Raw genomic sequence first — 21,664 nt, forward strand, 5'->3', positions numbered from 1 at the left:
TTGAAATGTGGCAAAATATTTTGTCAAAGAAAATTATTCCGTTTTTATCACTATTCCATTTTTGTCAACTGAAAATCACGGACCGTGTTGATAAAAACGGAACATATCTGTAATAGGAATATTTGTGTGGCACTTCTCTTGCCATTACTATAATCAAGTGAAGAGTGAGCGTTGAATATATTGTGCTTACAATGGATAAATGAGACACAGTCTGTGAATGAGACTTTGACAAAACCATCGACGTGGCGACAGGGTCAGTTTTGACAACAGTTAGGGCGGATCCATGGCGAAACTGGGTTCGCTGTAGAAATGGTAGAAATAACCGAAAGAATAACCGATAGAACATACGTTTTCGTGATTTCAGCTTATTGTCATTCTGCCTTTCAACTTTGACCGACTAGCAGAGCCTTCCCTATCGGGAAGTACTAGATCAGGCAGATTAGGTCGACAGTCCAGTCTGACAGCAGTTTGCACAAAGTTAGCTCTGTTTGAACGCAAATTCAAAAACAAAACATTCCATCACTCAAAAGAAAAAAAAAGTGTTGCCTCCAGTTTCAAGCGTTTTTCCAAGTTATCTCTTGAAATTAATTTGAATTTTGTGGATAAAACACCACCAGGTATGACGATTAGTGCTCTGCGGCATTTTCCCGACGTATGTCGGCTCTGCTTGCATCATAAACCGGCTCCAGAAATGATTCCTCTGGCCAGCAATGTGCCGGAGTTGGACGCTCAGCTGTCGAATCTGATGGAAGAATTCTGTGCCACCGTTCCTGAGCAGGTCAGTATCCCTTGATTTTTTTAGTACTTGTGTATAATATTCGTGTAACTCCTAAAGGAATCGACAGCGTTGCTACCGACTGCCGTATGCGACCATTGCCAGCAACAGCTTCTAACGGCTTCTAAATTCAAACGAAGGGTTACATTTCTTCAAGAGTTTCAAATGGCTCTGGCAGCGATGCGCCATAGAAATGAGTCGGAGCCGCTACGACAGAAGTTTCTCAACGACTACGAGTACATGAGCTCACTGTTCCGGGAACTGAATCTCCTGGAACATGAACAGGCGCTTCGCTGGGAAGATTTGCTTCTGAGTCAGCCAGAGGAGGCAACAGCAGTAGAAGAAAATGTTAGTGTAATTGTTGACGACGGGTCGGGTGAGAAATATCCTCAAATTTTACACGTAGAGATAGTAGATGATGCTGGCAGCGATGGTGGGTACACTTATCATTCGGAGGGCAGCATGGACCAAGGTGGGGACGCCGAGATAGAATACATAGATGTTGAGCCAGTGGTAGATGCGGGTGATGCGATGATGATTGTGGAGCAAACGGAGGGCAACATTGAGGAGCAACCATCTGTGGTGGCAGAAAAGGGTAAGATAATTGTCCCAATCCACGCGTACATCTTTACACACCATTATATTTTCAGCGCCCTCCGAAGATTCGCTCGAATATTTACCCGTAGATGTGGATTCTGTGCCCCTCGAGTGGGAATGCGACATCACTGGATGCGATCAACGATTCGACGACAATGAGCAGTTTATTCAATTCAATTCAATTCAGTTTATTTCAATTCTTATCCTATTACATATTGTTGCATTTAGTTACGCACTGAGATGGATTGTCCTGACAGCAGTGATTTGAGCTACATTTTGGGTTCTAGAAATTATAGTTGCTTATTTTTAATTATTCTTGAAGAAAGGAAAAATTTGGAAAAAAAAACCTTCGTAAGTGCGATAGGAGGGGACAGTTGGAGGAAAAACTTAAACTATATATTAAACTATATCACAGCTCTATTCTGCTAGGTCTAAAAGCAAAGGGTTATCCGAGGTTCTGCATCCGAGGATGAATTTAGGGAGAAGTCGATGAAACCAATCTTCGATCAATTCGATTCCAGCTTGTTGGTGTAGATCGTCAGTGGGGTGCAAGAATTCCAGGTCCATTATCATTTTAAGAAGACGATTCTGTTTTCGTTGAATTTTCATGCGATGGGTTTGAGCGCAAGTGTGCCACGCTTGGAAGGCGTATGTTAGTGTAGGTCGGAAAACTGTTTTATACAAGAGCAGCTTCGTTCGTCTATCGAGCGCCGATCGACGATTGACCATGGGATACAATGTTTTTGTAAGTTTGTCGCACTTTTTCAGACTGTTCGAGATATGCTGAGAAAAGTTCATTTTTTGGTCAAGCGTAGCACCAAGGTATTGCACAGCTTCGGACCAGGGAATTGACTGTCCGTTAGCTCTAATTTCCCGTTGAGGTAGGTTTCTTGGACTGCGCTTCCTGGTGAAGAAGATGGCCTGGGTTTTGTTGGGGTTAATCCTAATTTTCCACTGCTGCTGGTACGATTCGAGGGCCTGTTGAGCTTGTTGCAATTTGTCCACAACAACTGTTGGGTCTCGATGGGATACAACAAAGCCGGTGTCATCAGCAAACAGGTAGTACTGGACGTGGTCGATCATCACCAAGTCCGCTGTGAATATGTTGTACAGGATCGGGCTGAGTACTGCTCCTTGAGGCACACCGAAGGGGATCTGTTTATGGTCCGAGACTTCTCCATCTACAGCTACGTGAAACGAACGTTCCTTGAGAAAAGAACGTACAATTTTCATTGTAGACATGGGAAAATTGCCCTGCACCATTTTGTGGAGAATGGCTTCCTGCCATACAGAGTCGTACGCCTTTTCCACGTCAAGGAGGATCATTCCAGACGATTTGCCTTGAGTGAAATTCGAACGAACTTGTTTTACTAGTCTTACCAACTGATGACAAGTAGAATGTCCCTTCTTGAAACCGAATTGCTGGTTCGGGATAATACTGGCAGTGCTCAGGTGCGCTTCGATGCGAGCTAGGATGAACCTTTCCAGTAGCTTACTTAGACAGGAAAGAAGACTAATCGGTCGATAGTTGGATGGGAGCGTCGCATCTTTATTAGGCTTGGGGATGGCAATCACAACGGCGTGTTTCCAGCGAGAGGGGAAATAGCAAATTTTTAAGCATGCCGAAAAGAGTTTAGCCAGTACTATCACGCCTTTTCGGGGAAGATGTTTTAGCAAAACGTTTCTAATTTGGTCCTCTCCAGGTGCTTTTTTAATCTTCAAGTTGCGGATGTGTTTTTTGACGTCTTTTGGGCGAATTATGTATGAGGTGTCGGGCTCAGGGACAGCCTGGTCAATGTACTCCGAAGAGCGGGTTACATTTTCAACGGTAGTTGGGTCACTTACCATCGAATTAGTATGGAATTTGGCAAAGCTATCGGCGAGTACTTTGGCCTTCAATGCTGGAGAGGCGACTAGTTGAGCAGTTTATACAACATAAGAAAGATGTTCATCAGTGCTGCATTTGCACCATTTGCGGAATAGTGCTGAAAAATAAGTATTCGCTGGAGGTTCATACACGGAGACACACAGGCAAAACCAATTTCACATGCAGGTACTGCCCTTCGACGTTCTACACGTCGCAAGAGTACAAATTGCACCTGGGGTTGGTTCATGTGGCAACTGATACCGTTAATTGCGACGTATGCGGATTGGAGTTTAAAAAGTACATATTGAACACGTAGTCTGTCGATGTGAACTGAAATTATCTAACAAACCACTGTTTTATTTTACAGTTCCACCTGCTTGAAGCGACATCTCAAGTCACATTCGGAAGAACGAAGCTATCAGTGCCCTTTCTGCGAAAAGGCCTTCAAAACCAATATGCATCTGCATCGACACAAGGAAACGATCCACATGAAATTACGGTTCAAATGTAACCACTGCGATGTGTCGTATGGGCGCAAGGATAAGCTGCGAATGCATATTGAACGAGCTCACAATGTAACTTTCGTAGCAGGTCATCACTGAAAACTTCTATCTTAACGTTTCTCTCCGTAGATCCAAATGTATTTCCTGTGCGACATCTGTCTGAAATCGTATTCCACCGAGGAGGAGCGTCAGGAGCACATGAGTCATCACGACAATCCTCAACCGTTGGAATGTGGCACCTGTTTGGTGGCGTTCATAACCCCGGAGGAATTCCACAATCATCTTTGCATTTCGTACCGAGAGAACTACGTGTGCTGCAGTCGCGATTTCAAATTTCACACTTTCTACAACAAACACATGTTCCTGGTGCACGGGGAGAAAACCAATGCCCGGGTGAAGCCAACAAGCAACCAGTTGATAGCTAACATACGTGCCGAGCGGGTAAGTTTGGCGCCGCTGAGCCACCAGTACAGATCCATTTTCTGATGTTCAAATACCGTTTCAGAAACAAGAGGAACGTTGTGGTAAGTGCGAAAAAATATTTAGAACCAGGAAGCAAAAGAATGCCCACAAGCTGGAATGCCGTGGAAAGCAACAGAATGATACTGTTGTGGAACGCAGTGGTCCGAGTCCTCCGGATGAATAAATGTATAGAAGAAGGACACAGCCATATGTAACAATGATTAAATGTTTCCTCTGAAGTTAGTAATATTAATAAAAGCCATCAATATCGCTAGTAGTCGGTCAAACATTAAAGGATTCTTACTTAACTTGTGAAATCCTAACACCGTCAAAGATGATTCTGGGATTCGGCAGCTGGCACTCCGGGTAGACGTGAATATCATAATCATATCTTAAAACGATCAAATTTTGATGTCATATCTTAATATGATATTGATGAGATATTCAAAAAGTTGCCAAATATCTGCTCAATATCTCATCGTGATATGATTTCAAAATTAGTACTTAATTTGATCTTTGGAAAGCCTAGTGCAACCCACTGTATAAATGTCGAAATTTCCCAACATTGCGCATAAAAATCATTTTAAGTTTTCAACTTTAATTATGCGCCGTCCCCAAATAACGTAACGCTTCAGGAGATAGGGGTTTTATAAGTTACGTAATGCTCCAGGGGAATGGGAAATACAGCCTAGCGTTACGATCTATACAAAAAAGTTGGAGTTATCATACAAAAACACATGGATTCCGCCAGACCCTAATGAACCAACCACCGGGTTCAAAAATATCGAATTTAGCGTTACATAATAAATAGATGTTCCCTTATGTACACCACCAATTTTACAAACGAGCACTGGGACAAAAAGGAAGTAGAAGTGGCCTTCATTTTCAATAAGCGGGTTTATGGATGCGGCAATTGAACAAAAGAAATTTCTAGTAATCGGCACAAAAAAAATGCATATAATCGATATTTACTTTTCTTTAAAAAAGGCATAAAAATATAATATGATTTTATCTGATAGATTTCTTAATCCCAGCTTATAATTATTTTATTTCACTGTGAGTAAACCAGCAGAGGCTTTCCAATTGAGTCCGATGACAACATGAGCTGGACCTCGATGTCGAGCTTGCATTTGTGGTACAGGGTGTCTACTACCTGGAAAAACCTGGAATTATCAGGGAATTTTACTCGACCTGGAGAAATCCTGGAATTCTCAGGGAATTCTGGTGACAATCAGGGAATTTCTGTGTTTATCATTTTAATACAAATTTTCAGTTAGAAATGCCTCAAAGCGAATAAAAATTTCGGCTGCGCCGCTATTAACTACCCGCTCGTTAAATATTATTCAGATGTAATGAATATCTGACGTTGAAATTAACTTGTTCTTTTTTCACAGCAATCTCCTATTTTATGTTTTACCTATTTCGGAAAACTGAGTCGACATGCTGTTATTGTTAGGATTTTGAATTCTCAAATCTGTCAATCTATTGCAGCGTTAAATATTGGCTTAGTGACTTAAATTGTATAAACTATTTTTCTTTATTTCCATGTGCATGAGCTCACTGTCTTGCAGAATTTATTGAGGTTTGCCTAACAAATTCGCAATCGCCTGTAGATGTTGGAAAATATCTGAAGGAACTTAAAGATACATTTTGAGCGTAGTTCCTGGAACTCCTGCAGAATATTATTGATCTATTGGAACTTCTGGCGGATTCGATGTTATTATTTATAGCGAAATTAACTAGATGACTTTTGGAAGAATTTTTAAATATGTTTCTGTCCATTTCTGAAACGTTTTTAGAACAACTCATAAATGATTCTTAACTATGTTTGAAAGAATGTTCAACTCTCTCTTTCCCATAGTTGCTGCGATGCTCCACATATTTCATCTAGAGAGAAACTATTTTCGATGGACATAATGCAGTAGTTTTGGAACATGGTTACCAACTCATTAGTATATTCTAATTGTCAATTACTTGTTTCAAGAGTGAAACTATTAACAATCAAAACTATTGAATTACATTTTTTTCTATTAATTTTGAAAGTAGTCCATATGTAACAATGTTTGTTCATATACTTTTGGTAAAACGATGTTTTGACGTAAAGTAGTCGTTAAAATTTGTTGTGGAGAAAATAATTAAAATATTCTGAAGGAATTAAGAAATTCCTCTAGTTCAATTTATGAGGACATTTTTTAAATTTTCAAGTGTAACTGGCGGTACAGTGGTTTTTCGGTTTTATCACGATCAAAAAAAATTTTACCGTGATATAAACGAAACCGTGAATTTGGTGAAACGAGAAAAAAATGTAAATTTTTAATTCAAAATCGTTCAGCTGCAAAATATATGACTCGTAGTTCACATTGTTTACCAGTTTTGGTGGACTGGGCAATGCTGTATTGGTTTTATATTGATTTCGGAATGTTTTAGAACAAGTGTGATAAAATCGAAACGAAAATCGTGATAAAATCGAATAGAAAACCGTGAATTTGGGCGAGTAGTGATTAAAACGACTAGTGATAAAACCGAAACGCCACTGTATTATTTAAAGTCAATTCTTTTGAAATTTTCAAAGGATTTTTTGACGGAAGTCCTATAAACATATCTAACATTGTTGCTAGCAATTTCTATGAAAGGAGGAATCGCTGGAAGAAGAATCTAACGAAATTCTTGAAAATTACATACTTGAGCAATTCTTTTGCGAAACCAACGCAGGTCTTCGTGCGCAATAACTGAAGCTATGCGTGACGGGTTTCTTTGAGGATTTGTTAAAAAGCGTCAGCTGCAATTTTTAAAATGTCAATATTTAAGAAAGTTTGCACAGGAACTACTCGAATGATTTTCTGCTGGAACGGCCAAGCTTACCTTTTATAAAACATATAGTAATTTCTTGTTGATTTCCTTGCTAAATTCCTTCATAAATTCATAAACAAAATTTTCAACAAATTATGCAGAAAATTCTCCCAAAGTATCGCAAGGATTATATTGAGAATTCCATCAGAAAATCATCTCGTGCTCCCGTCCTAAATGCTGGTGGAATGTTCTCCTTAAATGTCATTATACACGGTGTTCAATAAGTTCGGATACAACATATAACTTGAATTAATTTCACATCTGTAATTCAGATTTTCAAAGTACATGTATTTATTGAAAGGTCATATAACAGTGATTAAATAATGCATATGGTTTTGAATAACGTCTTTTTATACTTTTTTTATAAGCCTTAGATGTATCTAAAGTTTGTAAGCTCCGGCGCGCTGGAATAATTTTCGAAAAGTTGCTCATGCTACAGAAGTCTAAAACGTTGGCTTTTGAGTTTACATCTCACTATACTAAATTAAAATAACTAAATTAATAGACAAAAATTTTACATTGCTTTTTCAGTGATGATATGGCGATAAATTTGCAAGTTTAGTCAAAATGTGCTTAAATCTATGAAAAAGGCATAAATACATTATTTAAAGCCAATTTTGGTCAAAATTTGCCACAATAGGAAAAAAATCAAGTTTTGGGAAAGATAATCATGGATTAAACTGAGATATTACGCAGCCTTGCTTTTTTACAAAACAAAAATCATTAAAACAGGTATAGCGACAATTTTAGCAATTTTAAGGATCAAGAAAAAATGACTCCGTACTTCACCCAATCTGAATCTTATAAATTACTTCGTATGATCATAGTTGCTACCACTAATGCTGAGGACAACAACCTAATTTGATTTAATTTCCCGGATAAAAAATGACCATTCATTACATGGTAAATATTATTAACATATAACTGGTTTTATTGTTCACAATAAAACTCATAGTAGATATATTGTTACTTTTTACAATAGAAATCAAGCCCATATAGTTCGTACAATAAGTGAACATTAGCTTTATTAGTGACTAATTGATTCGATTGTTTTTCAATAGTTCTATAATCATTTAAAGTTATTATCAGTAAACATTAATTTAATTGGTTTTTATATAGTTGCAAAGTTGCCTGCAAAGTTCTCATGGACCTTTTATTAAAAAAGAGTTTATTTCTCAATTACACTTAAAAACAATTAGTACCAAATAAATAACAATAAATATTATTGTTGCTTGGATCAGGTTTGTATAATCAAATACAAAATCACTTGACATATTTTTTTTTAAGTTTTCGCGTTTTCGTTTTAAATTTGAGTACAGTAGATGTTTCGGTAATCGAATGTTATTCGCTGAAACTTCAACGACTGACAGACGTCAAGCCGTGTTGGCAGAGGAAGCTATCAATGAATAACTGAAGAAGTACTTATAAAAAACTAGCTGAAAAGCAGGTTTTAGCCAAGTGAGGACGTTAAGACGAGAAAAAGATGAACAATGATTTTACTAATGTTTTCCAATAAATTAAAGGAATCTAGTAAACAGTAAACTACCATTGATAACAATACAAATACAATTTGTGTAATGGGGTCAATTGAACCGATGTTAAAATAAACATGCAATAATATTTGTTGTTATGTAAACAGATTTCGCCTTTGAAAAACCAAAGAATTCATATTTCTTGGTAACATTTTTCTTCAGCATTTACAGATACTAATGGCCACATGAATTGTGAACGATTTATGGTATGGATCATACGACCTGAGGTCTGACTTGTGATATTTGGCAGTTATTTGAAAAGATTGATGATAGATCTTATCAACAGCTGCCAAGCAACACATACCAGACAGACATCAGAGTGTTTGACACTTATCATAAAATGTGCATATCATTCTGGCGGCCGTTAGTGCTCGTAAATGCTGGATATAAATGTTAGCGGGAAATTTAAATTCTATGGATTTTCAAAAGCGAAAACTGCTTACAAATAACAACAAATATTATTGTATTTTTATTGTAACAACGATTCATTTGACGCCATTCAATTAATTGTATTTGTATTGTAAAAACAATAAAAAATCATAAAGATTTATTGTTTTCTTTTGAAAATTGCCCTAAAAATGTCTCATTAAAACACAATACATTCTATTGTTTTTCGCGAAAAAGTGTATGAAAATTTTCTCAAAATTTTATGGTTAAGATACATAACGACCACCATTTTTTATTGTAAAAGTGCCATTTACCATTCGCCGAATGGTATAGAACAATAGGGGTGATGGTGAGTGTACCGTGTAAATTACAATACGTTTAATGGTGAATATTTTTCGAAAAAATGGTGTTGTAACAATAAAATTTATCGTATTTTTATGATATTTTTTATCAGGGTTAACACCATTACTTAATGAAAACTAGACGAAATACCAATGAAAGACCTGCGTACCAGCCGAAAGGAACATGAGACACATTTACAATTATTACGAAAGGATAAAGGACAGTTTATTTCAAAACATATGCTGTATTTGATCAGTATTATGTGAGCTTTCAATTAATACATTCACTTTAAAAATCTGAATTACAGATGGGAAATAAATTCAATTTAATTGTGTATCCGAACTTATTGAACACCGTGTAGTTGGAACTAGAAATTTCCCAAAAAGTTGCGTTTCCACGATTTTTAGTTCAGTTTAGTCGATTTGTTAAACCTGGAATTATTTTCAAAAAGCTGGAAAAATCCTGGAAATATCAGGGAATTTCACTTTCATAATTGAGTAGACACCCTGTGGTACGAATCCAATAAATGAATCACCGGACAATTTGGGAACTTTATCGGCCCGATAAACAAAATACGTCCATTTCGAAAAACGGACCGTTTGATTCTAGATTCAACAAAACATACCGCTGCAGACGACAAGCTTTTTGAGTTTCAACCAACGAATTGCGTAGCGATTCTGCCTCGGGTATACGAACAGACGACAGTCGTGACGTCTACGATCTTCTAAATGTTTCCAAAGCTTTTCTGGGCGACAGTTCACAATAGAGCACGTTCAGTGAAGTACATACTAGATTTTTAGCTGATTTTTTATGGCTAGAAGGTAAATTCTCCGTTTCTGCAAGGAAATTATGCAGGAGGCGTGGGTATTATGATTCCTTGCCTTATTTGGTGCTGTTGGAATGAAACTTTGGAAAACTTTGTTGCAAGAAATGGAGAAAACAATAACACAGTTATCTAAAGTTTTGCTCAAACACCATTAGGTTAGGCAGGGAATCATAATAGCCAGGCTTTTTGCGTCATTTCGTTGCAGAGATTGAGAATTTACCTTGTCACCATACAAAAACTCAGCTCATTACTACAATCTAGTACTTCACTGATTGCGTCCTATTGGTGGAAATTCGTCCTGTTTTAGGCGCAAAATAAACTAAACATGTTTCTACAAATGTCGTTTTTAAAATTTGGATGACTAGCTTTGTTAACAATTAAGAGAAAGAGCATAAAATGTGAAATCATCTAGAGAAAAGTGCTCTTTTAGTTTAGGAAAATATGCAATTCCTAATTGAGCCTTAATTCATTTTTATTTTCCATACCATCACGTCAGTCTGCAAATTTTGGGTGGAAACTGTATTAATATTCTGCAATAGAACAGTTATCATTGAGAAATCTTGAAAATACTGCTCAAGATCAAAATTAACACTTCACATTTCCATCTGCAACATCCAGAATTCGAAAGATCTGAAAATTACTGCTCAAGATCAAAATCAGTTCTTTGACACATTCATCTATGACATCCGAAAATTGTAAGATCTGAAAACTACTATTCAAGATCATAATTAGTTCTTTCACACACTCATCCACAACATGGCGGGACCAAACCAACACAACTACTATGACTCGCAAACACCTTGGAAGACGTAGAACTTGATGCTCTTGTTACCTTCTATTTTCAGATATGAGTCGTAGTGCAGTGGTAATGTTACTGCTCATAAATCACAAGGTCATAAGTTTGATTCTGGTCGCGGCCATTTTTCTGTTTTTTTTACTCTAATCCATCTGTCAGATCATTTTATGATATTGGTTAGATGTGCTACAGCCCAGATCTCCCCAGATATTAGTCTGATGTTATAACATCAAAATGAGATATTATTTTGTTCTTCCCCATACTAATTTTTGATCTTATTTTTGATCTTTTATCTTTTATTATATTTCCAGTTCAAAACCGAATTAGCGACATTTTTTCTTTGACTTCCGCTGCCTTTGCCGTGCGTTAAACATAATGTCGGAAGTGGGGCGCTGTATTGTACACCTGGTGCTCTATACAGCGCCCCACTTCCGACATTGTGTCCAACGCAAGGCAAAAGCAGCGGAAGTCAAAGAAAAAATGTCGCTAATTCGGTTTTGAACTGGAAACATAATATGTCAAACAAGCCAATAGCTAATTATGATCTTGAGTACTTCACTGAAGAATATCAAATGATGATATTGTTCTGATTTTTACTTCTACTCGAGACAGTCGACCTTCACTATACATATGTAGGTACTACCCGTGGGATCAACAATGAGCAACAATAACAAGTAAAATAACATGAATCCCAACATGACTGGAAAATCTGTCCAGTTGACCATTGATCAATTTGGGCACCCCAAAGAACTCCGAGATGGAAGACAGCAACAAAGACAATCGAAGCGTCACTATCAAGATATCAGGCGGATGAACTTTAGATGTAGACCGAATGAAGTTGAACGATGCCGGTAAAAGGCAACTGAAAAAAATGTTAAATCAGGGCAACGTGCTGTCTGAACCATATAAGAAGCCTAGCGATGTTTTATCCAGTGATCAAAAGACAAGAGATATCAACATCCACGTGAAGGCCACCCGGATAAAAACTAACCATAGGGTGTATGGTGAAAACCATTCCTGCACCATACAGTGTACCAGCTACAATAAAGTGTATTGTAATGAAATGGTTCGCTATACTATACATTTACATTGGATTTTTATGTAACAATATATTATACTGTTTTTCTTACGTTTGAACCATTCACTTTTCCGAAACATTATTTTTCCGTGAATTTTTAATTATTTCTGGTGTTCGATTTGAATAGATCGTATGTTTGCTGTGATTCCTATGCAGATTCGACCTATTCAAATCGAACACCAGATTTATTCAGTTCAAGATTTTTTCCGTGCTTTGTTTTGTTGATGTTTGTGACTTTTTTGATGCAAAGGAAAGGAAAGAGAAAAAAGTGAATAAGTTGAAACATCAATTTAACCTTTTGGAATCGATTTTTTTCGCCGCTGTCGGCCCAACCTCACTGATGTCGAACATGTTTGTTATGCTCGGTTTCATCGCCGGGGTCATATATGACCCCTCCGGCTCCAAAGGGTTAATGCCAATAGCATGTTTAAATCAGTGGTAAACCAGATGTCCTAAGAACTGCAGGTCCAAGCAGGGGTCCAAGAGATATGGCGGGCTAGGTGTGTAGAGTGCGATGAGAGAAATACGAATGCAATGTAGGCTAACCCGGAAAGATGCAGGTCAGATTACCGTAAATCAGTAGATGAGTTCAACACTATTCTTTCTGTATTTGCATTTAGGGGAGTTTTCTCCTCTTCTCTCATGTGAACTTGCCTTCGACCACAATCGAATCAAATGCGGTTGACAAACTTTATCTTTGACGTAGAGCCATCTTTAACATATGGACTGGACTGAACACTGAAATGACTTTTAATATAGGTTCGTCTGCGGGTTCGCTTTTTAACCTAACTTATATTTGAATCGAACTTGACAGTTATCTCATGAGTTGTTATGTATTTCAAACTTTAGTCAAACTGGTGCCTCAATATTGCAATAACGGTTAAGCACGCTGTAATGATACTTATGTCATGCAACTACATTAATGGTCTAATAACACTTAGCGCGCTCGGCATAGTTCCATCATGCCGCTCAAAGTGTTGCCACAAATAATGCTTTGTTTGCAAAACCCGGTTATCTGGCTGGTGGGGCATGGGAGCCTAAGCTTCAACTGTTAATGCAATCAGAGACTACTCAGACTTAGACGTGGGCGATCCTTTATATGAAGGGTTATCCAAAACGCTCTTGAGAATTCCCAAAGCGCATTCTAATAAATCTAATAAGCCTAAAGATGCCATTAACAGGAGGAAAATGGCAAGATAATATAACAATATATGGTTTATGTAATGTAAAACAATTCAACATAACAAAAGAGAACCATTCCAAAACCATTTGATTAAATGTATAACCAGTAGTGAAATTACAATTAAAAACAATTTATTTACGGTACATTTTATTGTTTGAAACCATTCATGTACCATACAATGTACGGTATATTTAAACCCACGTATCAGTATTTTGAACAATTCATTAACAATAAAATGTATGGTTTTGCAAAAAAATATATATGGAGAAAAATATTTTTTTATATTGTTACGATACTTAACAACCTGTATAATATATTGTAAAAATCTTATTTACAATTCACGATATGGTGTCCTACATTACATCTTATTGTTTTTGTATTTTTATTTTTACAGTGGTGTCTATTGTAAAAATATGGTTCTAAATAGTACTGTTACAATATAACGTTCGGTTTTTCTACTGTATTTTTTATTCGGGCACACAAGGACCATTCCAGTGTATCCCTAGCCACATCATCGGTGAACATCTAGCTAAGACGGTATAAAAATCCAACGTTCCAAGACGTAAGGACAGGAGTTGATACTTGTTCTCATTCTGCGAATAGAGTGACGTGACGCAACTCGACCCGAATATCGAGGTGAGAAATCTCGAACTCGAATGAGGTGACTTTCCATATTTGATTTGCATGGCGAGACAACTTATTCGAGTCGTGAAATCTCACCTCGATAAGATAAGCAAGAAAGCAGATTGCGCGCCTCCGTATGCAGGAAGGTTCATCGCTTCATGGACATCTGCTGCATCTCGAGGACCTGATTCAGTAGCTTCGTGTGGCTGACTCCTAGCTTGAGGAGAGTGAAGTCCGTTCAGCACTACGACGAATCATTTGACCCGTTGATGACTGATGAAAACTCGGCTACTCAGTGAAGAATCAAATAGGATGGACAGGATATACAGCTTTGAAGAAAAGCCGGCGGTGTTCATCGGATAGAAAAAGCAAGCGAAGGAAAAAATCACCGAGAAGTGTCACGCCTGCAGCAAGAAGGACCACATGAAACGCGACTGCAGGATGAACAAAGGTGATGTAAATCTGGTAAATCGGTTTCAAGTCGGTGGTGTTCATGGCAGATAGCTGATCAGCTTAACAAGATCACGGTAGAAAGCGAGGTAGAAAGCTGGATTTTCTACTGGATTCGGTTGCTAGCGAGCATCCAATCCAGTAAATTCGTAGAAACACTTTTCATCGTAGCTGGATAGTTCGAGAAGATGTTGCAGCTGGTGTGAAGTGCAAAACACAGAAACTGTACTTTTGCGAAGTTTGTGTCCTCAGTAAGCATTGCAGATATCCTTTCAACTACTCGTGGAAAAGAGGATAAATGCCACTTCAACGGGTCCATTCGAACGTGTGCGGACCAATCGAACCTGCTGTAAACCTGATCATTAAAAAGTCTGAAGGTTTTCAAATTCCAAGAGTTTGAAGCGATGGCAACAGCAGCACATGGTGTAGCAATCACCAAATTAACGGTTGATCAGGCAAGCGAATACTGTTCTGGCAGTCAACGCGAATTCTATGCAGCCAAAGGAATACGGATCGTGCAAACGGTTGTTCATTCTCCGCAATGAAATGGAGTAGCGGAGCGGTTTAATCGGACATTGGTGGATGAGGTACGTACAATGCTAATCGATTCGAATGTTCCAAAGTCACTCGGGCGACCAGATGTTCGCCATCCTCCAGGTGTTGCAGAAATACCGCGAATACAACGTGCCCACACATCACTTGTTCATCGATTTCAAATCGGCGTATGATACAATCGATCGAGAACACCTATGGTAGATTATGCACGAATACGGATTCCCGGATAAACTGACACGTTTGATCAAGGCGACGATGGATCGAGTGATGTGCGTAGTTCGAGTATCAGGGACACTCCCGAGTCCCTTCGAATCTCGCAGAGGGTTACGGCAAGGTGATGGTCTTTCGTGCTTGCTGTTCAACATTGCTTTAGAGGGTGTAATTAGGAGAGCGGGGATAAGCACGAGTGAAACGATTTTCACGAAGTCCGTTCAGCTGCTTGGTTTCGCTGATGATATTGATATTATTGCTTTTAAATTTGAGACGATGGCGGAAACGTACATCCAACTAAAGAGTGAAGCCAGACAAATCGGATTAGTCATTAATGTGTCGAAGACAAAGTACATGATGGCAAAGGGATCCAGGGAGGACTCAGCGCGCCCGCCATTCCGAATTTACCGCCGACAACGACACCAGCAGAGAAATTCAGAGGCGCATTGTGGCAGGAAATCGTGCTTATTCTACAAAACGCTGATTAGACCGGTTGTCCTCTGTGGGCACGAAACGTGGACCCTACGTGCAGAGCACCAACGCGCCCTTGGAGTTTTCGAACGGAAGGTGTTGCGTACCATCTACGGCGGAGTACAGATGGAAGACGGGACTTGGAGAAGGCGAATGAACCACGAGCTGCATCAGCTGCTGAGAGAACCAACCATCGTCCACACCGCGAAAATCGGGAGGCTACGGTGGGCGGGTCACGTCATCAGGATGTCGGATAGCAACCCGACTAAAACGGTTCTCGAGAGTCATCCAACCGGTACAAGAAGACGTGGTTCGCAGCGAGCTAGGTGGGTAGACCAAGTGGAGGACGATCTGCGGACCCTACGCAGAGTGCGGAACTGGAGACAAACAGCCATGGACCGAGTGGAATGGAGACGGCTACTATGTACAGCAGAGGCCACCCCGGCCTTAGCCTGATCGGTAAGGTAAGGCGGCATAAAATTTAAAAGAGTGTCTGATCCCGTGGAGGACGGGGGGACTCAACCCAACTTGTTGCCCTTTTTTGTAAATGAGACACACGATACCTTCCATCCATTCTTCTGGTAATACTTCCTCCTCCCAAATCTTGGTAATGACCCAGTGTAGTGCTCTCACCAGTGCTTCTCCACCGTATTTTAGAAGCTCGCTGGGTAGTTGATCTGCTCCAGCGACTTTGTTGTTTTTCAACCGCCCAACCTCTTCCTCAATCTATTGGAGGTTAGAGGTTGGAATTCTTTGTTCATGGATGGTCATCCAAATAATCCGCAACCGTATTTCAATCGATTAATAAATGTATGTATTACTCAATAACCTTCTACACTTACCGTCAAATGTCAGCATTCCGCCATCGCTCCACCATCCATGTCTTCATCGATAACGAACTGCGCCTCTTCTTCATCGTCCATCTCATCCTCCAAGTGTTCTTCTTCATCCTCTATCAAGTGTTCCTCTTCACCCATTTCGCCTTCGATCTCTTGCGACTCTCCCGACTGTTTAACGTTCCTCACCTGCCCCAACAGAGTGGAACGTTGTTTCAACAAACCACACTTCGCCTCATGCTTTCTCCTCTGAACCAACGTCGAACACTCCCTGCCACACATCCGGCAGCGTGGTGGCCCACTACGCCTGCTAGCCCTCAACTGTCCCACCAGCATGCCACTCGCTGGTTTCACCCTGGCGTTCGTCTTCTCGCCGTGCTCGGACAACATGTGCCGATTGTAGTTGACGTGGAATTTGAAATCTTTGCCACAGCACACGTAATCCTCGCGATAGGTTATACAGCCGTGACTGTCGAATGACTGGGAATTGTCGAAGGCCAGCAAACAGATCGGACACTCCAGTGCCGCTGGGTTCGCATGGTGGCTCTTGTGTTCGGCAAGTGCCTTTGCATTGCTGAACGTTCGCACGCAAATATCACAGACGAAGTAGGATTGGATCTGAAAAGTAGGGAACAGAGAAAGAAATGAACGATAAATTACGCATAAATTACTTCAAGCAAGGTATCGAAAAGCTGGCGCCAGAGGCACGCTACATGCATCTGTAGTAATGATTGCGTTGTTGACAAGCACACATGATGGAGGCATGGCAAGCGAGTTTGCCCCTTCATTTTTACAAAAAGCGACAAACACTTGGCTCACAAGTTAGTTAGATAAATGTTGTAACACTGTCGGCATGAATTAATAAAGAATTCCGAACAACTTGCGTATTCCGAACAAACTTACATTATGAACTCGTTCCATGTGCATCCGCAGTTTGTCCTTCCGGCCGTAGGTCGCCGAACAGTGCCCGCAATTGAACCGCACCAACTTGTGCACCGTGGTGATATGTCGCCTCAGATGCTGCAGCGTTTTGAATGCGAACTCGCACGCATCACATTTGAAGTTGCGTTCCTCCACATGGCTCTCCAGATGTTGATTGAGTAACTTCCGATTCTTAAACACTGATCCGCACTTTTGGCACTCCCATTGCTCGCCGGTGGTGTGAATCGATCGAACATGGTTCCCGAGCTCGGTTTTCGAATAGAAGGATGACGAACAGTACGAGCAGGGGAATCGGGGCGTTCCCGCATGACGCAACAAATGCACCTCCAGGGAAAATTTGTGCTTGAGTGATGCTCCACAAATGTCGCAAACATGCTGTTTGTGAGATCCTTCTTTCAGGTGGATTTGGTAGTCTTCTTCGGAGGAAAATACTTTCAAACAAGAATGATGACGACATTGTATTCCTTCCAGGTGGTCGTTCTCTTCATGTCGCTTCTCATGCAAAACCATTGCGTCTTTAACCGTTGTTTTGTATTTACATTTACCACATTTCAATGTTTCTTTTCGCTCAACTTGCTCAACCTTCTTTGCTGGTTCTCGAGTAACTTCCTGTTTCTGCTCTCTATGAATGTCTTCCATTTCTTGCTCGATCGTATCCATTACAGCTTCTTCATATTTCTCCGAGAAGTCATCAATATGCTCAGAATCCGAACAGGTCGCTTCTTCGATTTCACCGGAAACCTCCGAACCCATCAACAGCACCGGTTCCGCTTTTATCTCCACCATTTTGTGGCCTGCAGCATTTTGCTTCACCTCCCCTAGTTCCTCCAAAAACCGCTCCGCCGAGAACACCTCATTTGCTTTCTCATCGTGTTCTTCCAAAACTTCGATTTGAAACTCTAGCATCTCATCATCCTGAGTCAGATCTTCATCCGGAACATGGTCCGGTTCCGGTTCCGCCTCCTGCTTAACAATCGGCATCGAAGCAATTTTATACTGCGAATACTCCCCTAGCATATCTTCCACCAGCAGTTCGTCCTTGTTGCAGAGATCCAGGTCTTTGAACAGAATCGAAAAGTAATCGTTGTGATCGTTGAACAGCTTCACCAGCGAAACATCACTCCCAAGCTTCACCTCGGCGAACGCCACCAGAAACCGATGAATGAAGTTCATCTTTTGCTTGTACTTGAAGAAAAAATCGACCACTTCCAGGCACATAGAGCAGACCTCCGTCGGAAAGTATGGAACCACTTTCTAAAAAAAACATCAATTTCCCATTTAAATTCCGGAGAGAATGGACCAAAACCGCGAATCTTACCGTCGGAACTGGAAAGGTCAGCTCCTCCAGCAGGTCCGCCAGTTTGCGATCGAATAGCGGCCGAACGGTGTCCACCGAAACGAGCTCGTCCGGATGCTTGGACTGCAGGCACAGGCGGCACACCTCCGGGAAGGTGGACAGATTGAACGTGACCATTTTGTGGTTGTTTTTTTCTGTGAAATCTAGGATAAAACTGCCGAGATACACAAAAATTTAACTCGCGATCGACATTGCCTGGACGTGCGTTGTTTACTCGTGAGTAATTGTTTTGGGTTTGCTGCGTTTTGCGCTGTCATAATACGCAAAGTTAGCCCTTAGGGTGTGCAACTAAAAAACTGGGTATTGTCTATCCGGTTGGAATCAAGACAGACATTCAATCAAAAATTGCTATTTTCTTGGTCCACAAGTGTCGCAACTGTTTCGCATCTAGTGCGCTGTGTTGCTAACAACAACGGGAAGGATGCGCACTACTTTTGACATGATTAAAAAACGTCGCGAGTCGGGTCGCGTCGCGACTTGATTGTGCGAAGTCCGGTTTGGTGGCGGCCCGACAATATCCAACAAAAGGCAGAATTTCGGAAGGCCGATAAAGCACGTGGAAAATAGCAAGAAAACAAAATAAAAAGTGTCACTGCAAAAACTGCAAATATTTATTTTATGTCCTTCTCGTCACCGCTCCGTGAAGAAAAAGAACAACGGTGACGACTAGCCTTTTCGTTCGTCGTCCACTAAGGGCTTCACGACGAAGCTCAATCATAAAATAGTCGACCACCAACTTTTCTTTTTCCTCTTTGTTCCTTGGAGACCAACGACGATGGGCCAAGCTCGGGGCCAAGCGAACGCCAACAGGGAACAGCTTTTTTGCATTTCAGCGCCCATCCTGGTGTGGAACCTCATTAGCTCTATTGGTAAGTGTGCTGAATTGTTGTTTGATTCCAGATGCAATTATACTTTTTATTAAAATCTAGTTTCTTTGTGTTGCTGGGGGCAACATTGACTTCGTCCGCTAAGCTCACTTGGACGAAGAGCGAAACAAAATGAATGAAGATTTTGTTTTCTTCACGACGCAAGCCCTTCATGATGATTCGCTGGCTAAACTGAGTCATCCGATGTGGAACAAGCGACGACGACTCCCTAGTTTTCCTCGGTCTCGGGTTGTCGTGATCGAGAACTGGGCCTGGCTGGGAGTCGGTAGGACCACGCATGGGCTTTCGGGTCTGCTACACGTACTCCAAGGACTACACCAAGAAAACCAAGGGGTTCTGGATATTTCAATTGATCTGCTTCTTCCACAATCTATCACTCAAAACACGCTCCCTTAAAGCTCCTTCTGACTTCTGCTAGTTCTTATGAACTTACTAAATACGATCTTCACTTTTTAGCTTGCGCTTAACTTTTGTATCACGTCTGTCTCTATCAAGGGGTAGTCACTCTACACATTTCATTTGTGCCAACGGTGCCTAGCAGTGTGCCTTAGTGTGCCGAGGTGCTGAGGTGCCGAGGCTCCAAAATGTATTATGGTGACTGCTATAAAAAAGCGGCGCCGCACTGGCATTTTGTTCTAAGCAGCCGTGGAATTTATAGTACTTAATTGTTTTTGCTTTTTCCTAAACTGTCAACGAAAATACGTGCAGGATATTTTTTTCAAATTCGAAGAGAACTTGCTATTTGTATTCTTTCTAATTTTAGGTTAATGGCATTTGGACTTACATATATTGACGCAAGCACAGGATTGAACCTAACACCCGACTTTACTATTGTTCAACTCGTCCTCGCAACTTCCGCGATAAGCTTGTCTTCCAAAACTGGATTCTGTAGCGAAGAAATACCCAAGATTTTCCAAAGATTTCCAGTGTTTTCCTGGCCTAGCACTATCCAGCAGGATTCGCCAAGTGAGAATGAAAGACCACAAATAAAACGGCATCGCTGTAACATCCCAAAAGTTCAATCCCAGCGAGAAGAGCTGCTCAAGCTCCAGCCTTCCGGTCTTAGTTTTTTGAATGTTTCTTTTGGAAAATTTAATGAATTCATCTTATGTTGTATTTTTACTTATAAAAACAAAACTTTTGAACAATTTATTAGTTGTCCCGGGTCTACATGATCTAACTACTTTTCGATTATGAACGTTCAAAATATTTCACACCGTAATCGGAACGTTGTCTTTGTATTGCCTGGATTGGTTGGACCTGCAGAGCAGGGAAGGTCTGGTGTAGATGGACGTCTAGCTTGCCTGCTTTTGGAATGGATTGAGATGGCTCGTTTAAGGCTTGTACGTAAATCGAATGCTGGACCGCTTAAGAACGAAACCGATAAGCGCAATGAGGGCCTCAAGATCTAGCTTCTGTCCGGGAATATCTGACAGTAAGAAGTGTCTTGAACAGCATCAATGGGGCACGTTCGATGTAGTACTAGATTTGTAGTAATGAGCTGAATTTTTGTATGGTGAGATGGTAAATTCTCCGTTTCTGCAATGAAATGGTGCAAAAAGCGTGGGTATTATGATTCCTTACCTAATTTGATGCTGTTTGAGCAAAACTTTGGATAACTTTGTTCTTTATGTTGAAAGAAATGGAGAAAACAACAACACTGTTGCCCAAAGTTTTGCTCAAACAGCATCAAATTAGGCAAGGAATCATAATACCCACGCTTTTTGCACCATTTCATTGCAGAAACGGAGAATTCACCTTCTCACCATACTAAAATTTAGCTCATTACTACAAATCTAGTACTTCACCGATCTGTCCTATAGAAACGATAATTCGGTACCGGAATGGCAAACTGAATCGTTAATGCTGTAGATTAAACAATGCATTTAAAAATCTACAAATGGGGATGATAGAAGAAACTAGAGTGACTAACTTTCATTGCTTTCAAAGTTATCAGTAATGTAAGCTAATCACGAAAGCTGCCTTAGGTTCATCTCTGTGTCCAAACGCCATTAGCCTAGAATAAGAAATAATATAATTAAAATTGATACATACAAATCAATCAACCTGAAAATTCTGATGATGACAGATAATTTATTTACTTCGGAATCAAGGTTTGCTGGGATTGGCACAT

At 40.2% G+C, this 21,664-nt stretch overlaps 3 protein-coding genes across 3 annotated transcripts in view; 1 reads left to right on the plus strand and 2 right to left on the minus strand.

The window, feature by feature from the left end:
- LOC109426813 (WD repeat, SAM and U-box domain-containing protein 1) overlaps positions 1-21,664 on the minus strand; it is a 398,043-nt gene that overhangs the window by 176,939 nt on the left and 199,440 nt on the right. The window lies entirely within an intron of this gene.
- Positions 375-4,491, plus strand: LOC109426820 (zinc finger and BTB domain-containing protein 41). The gene is made up of 7 exons (XM_019702356.3): positions 375-778; positions 836-1,370; positions 1,426-1,528; positions 3,291-3,536; positions 3,607-3,814; positions 3,872-4,183; positions 4,248-4,491. Exons 1-7 carry the CDS (start codon positions 620-622, stop codon positions 4,386-4,388), a joined length of 1,704 nt encoding a protein of 567 aa, XP_019557901.3. The 5' UTR covers positions 375-619; the 3' UTR covers positions 4,389-4,491.
- Positions 16,300-18,864, minus strand: LOC109426817 (PR domain zinc finger protein 5). The gene is made up of 3 exons (XM_019702354.3): positions 18,605-18,864; positions 17,248-18,540; positions 16,300-16,962 (listed from the first exon to the last, which is right to left on the minus strand). The coding sequence occupies exons 1-3, from the start codon at positions 18,758-18,760 to the stop codon at positions 16,360-16,362; spliced, it is 2,052 nt and encodes a 683-aa protein (XP_019557899.3). The 5' UTR covers positions 18,761-18,864; the 3' UTR covers positions 16,300-16,359.

Source organism: Aedes albopictus, chromosome 2 (assembly GCF_035046485.1).
Source record: "Aedes albopictus strain Foshan chromosome 2, AalbF5, whole genome shotgun sequence".
In the NCBI taxonomy this organism is placed as follows: domain Eukaryota; kingdom Metazoa; phylum Arthropoda; class Insecta; order Diptera; family Culicidae; genus Aedes; species Aedes albopictus.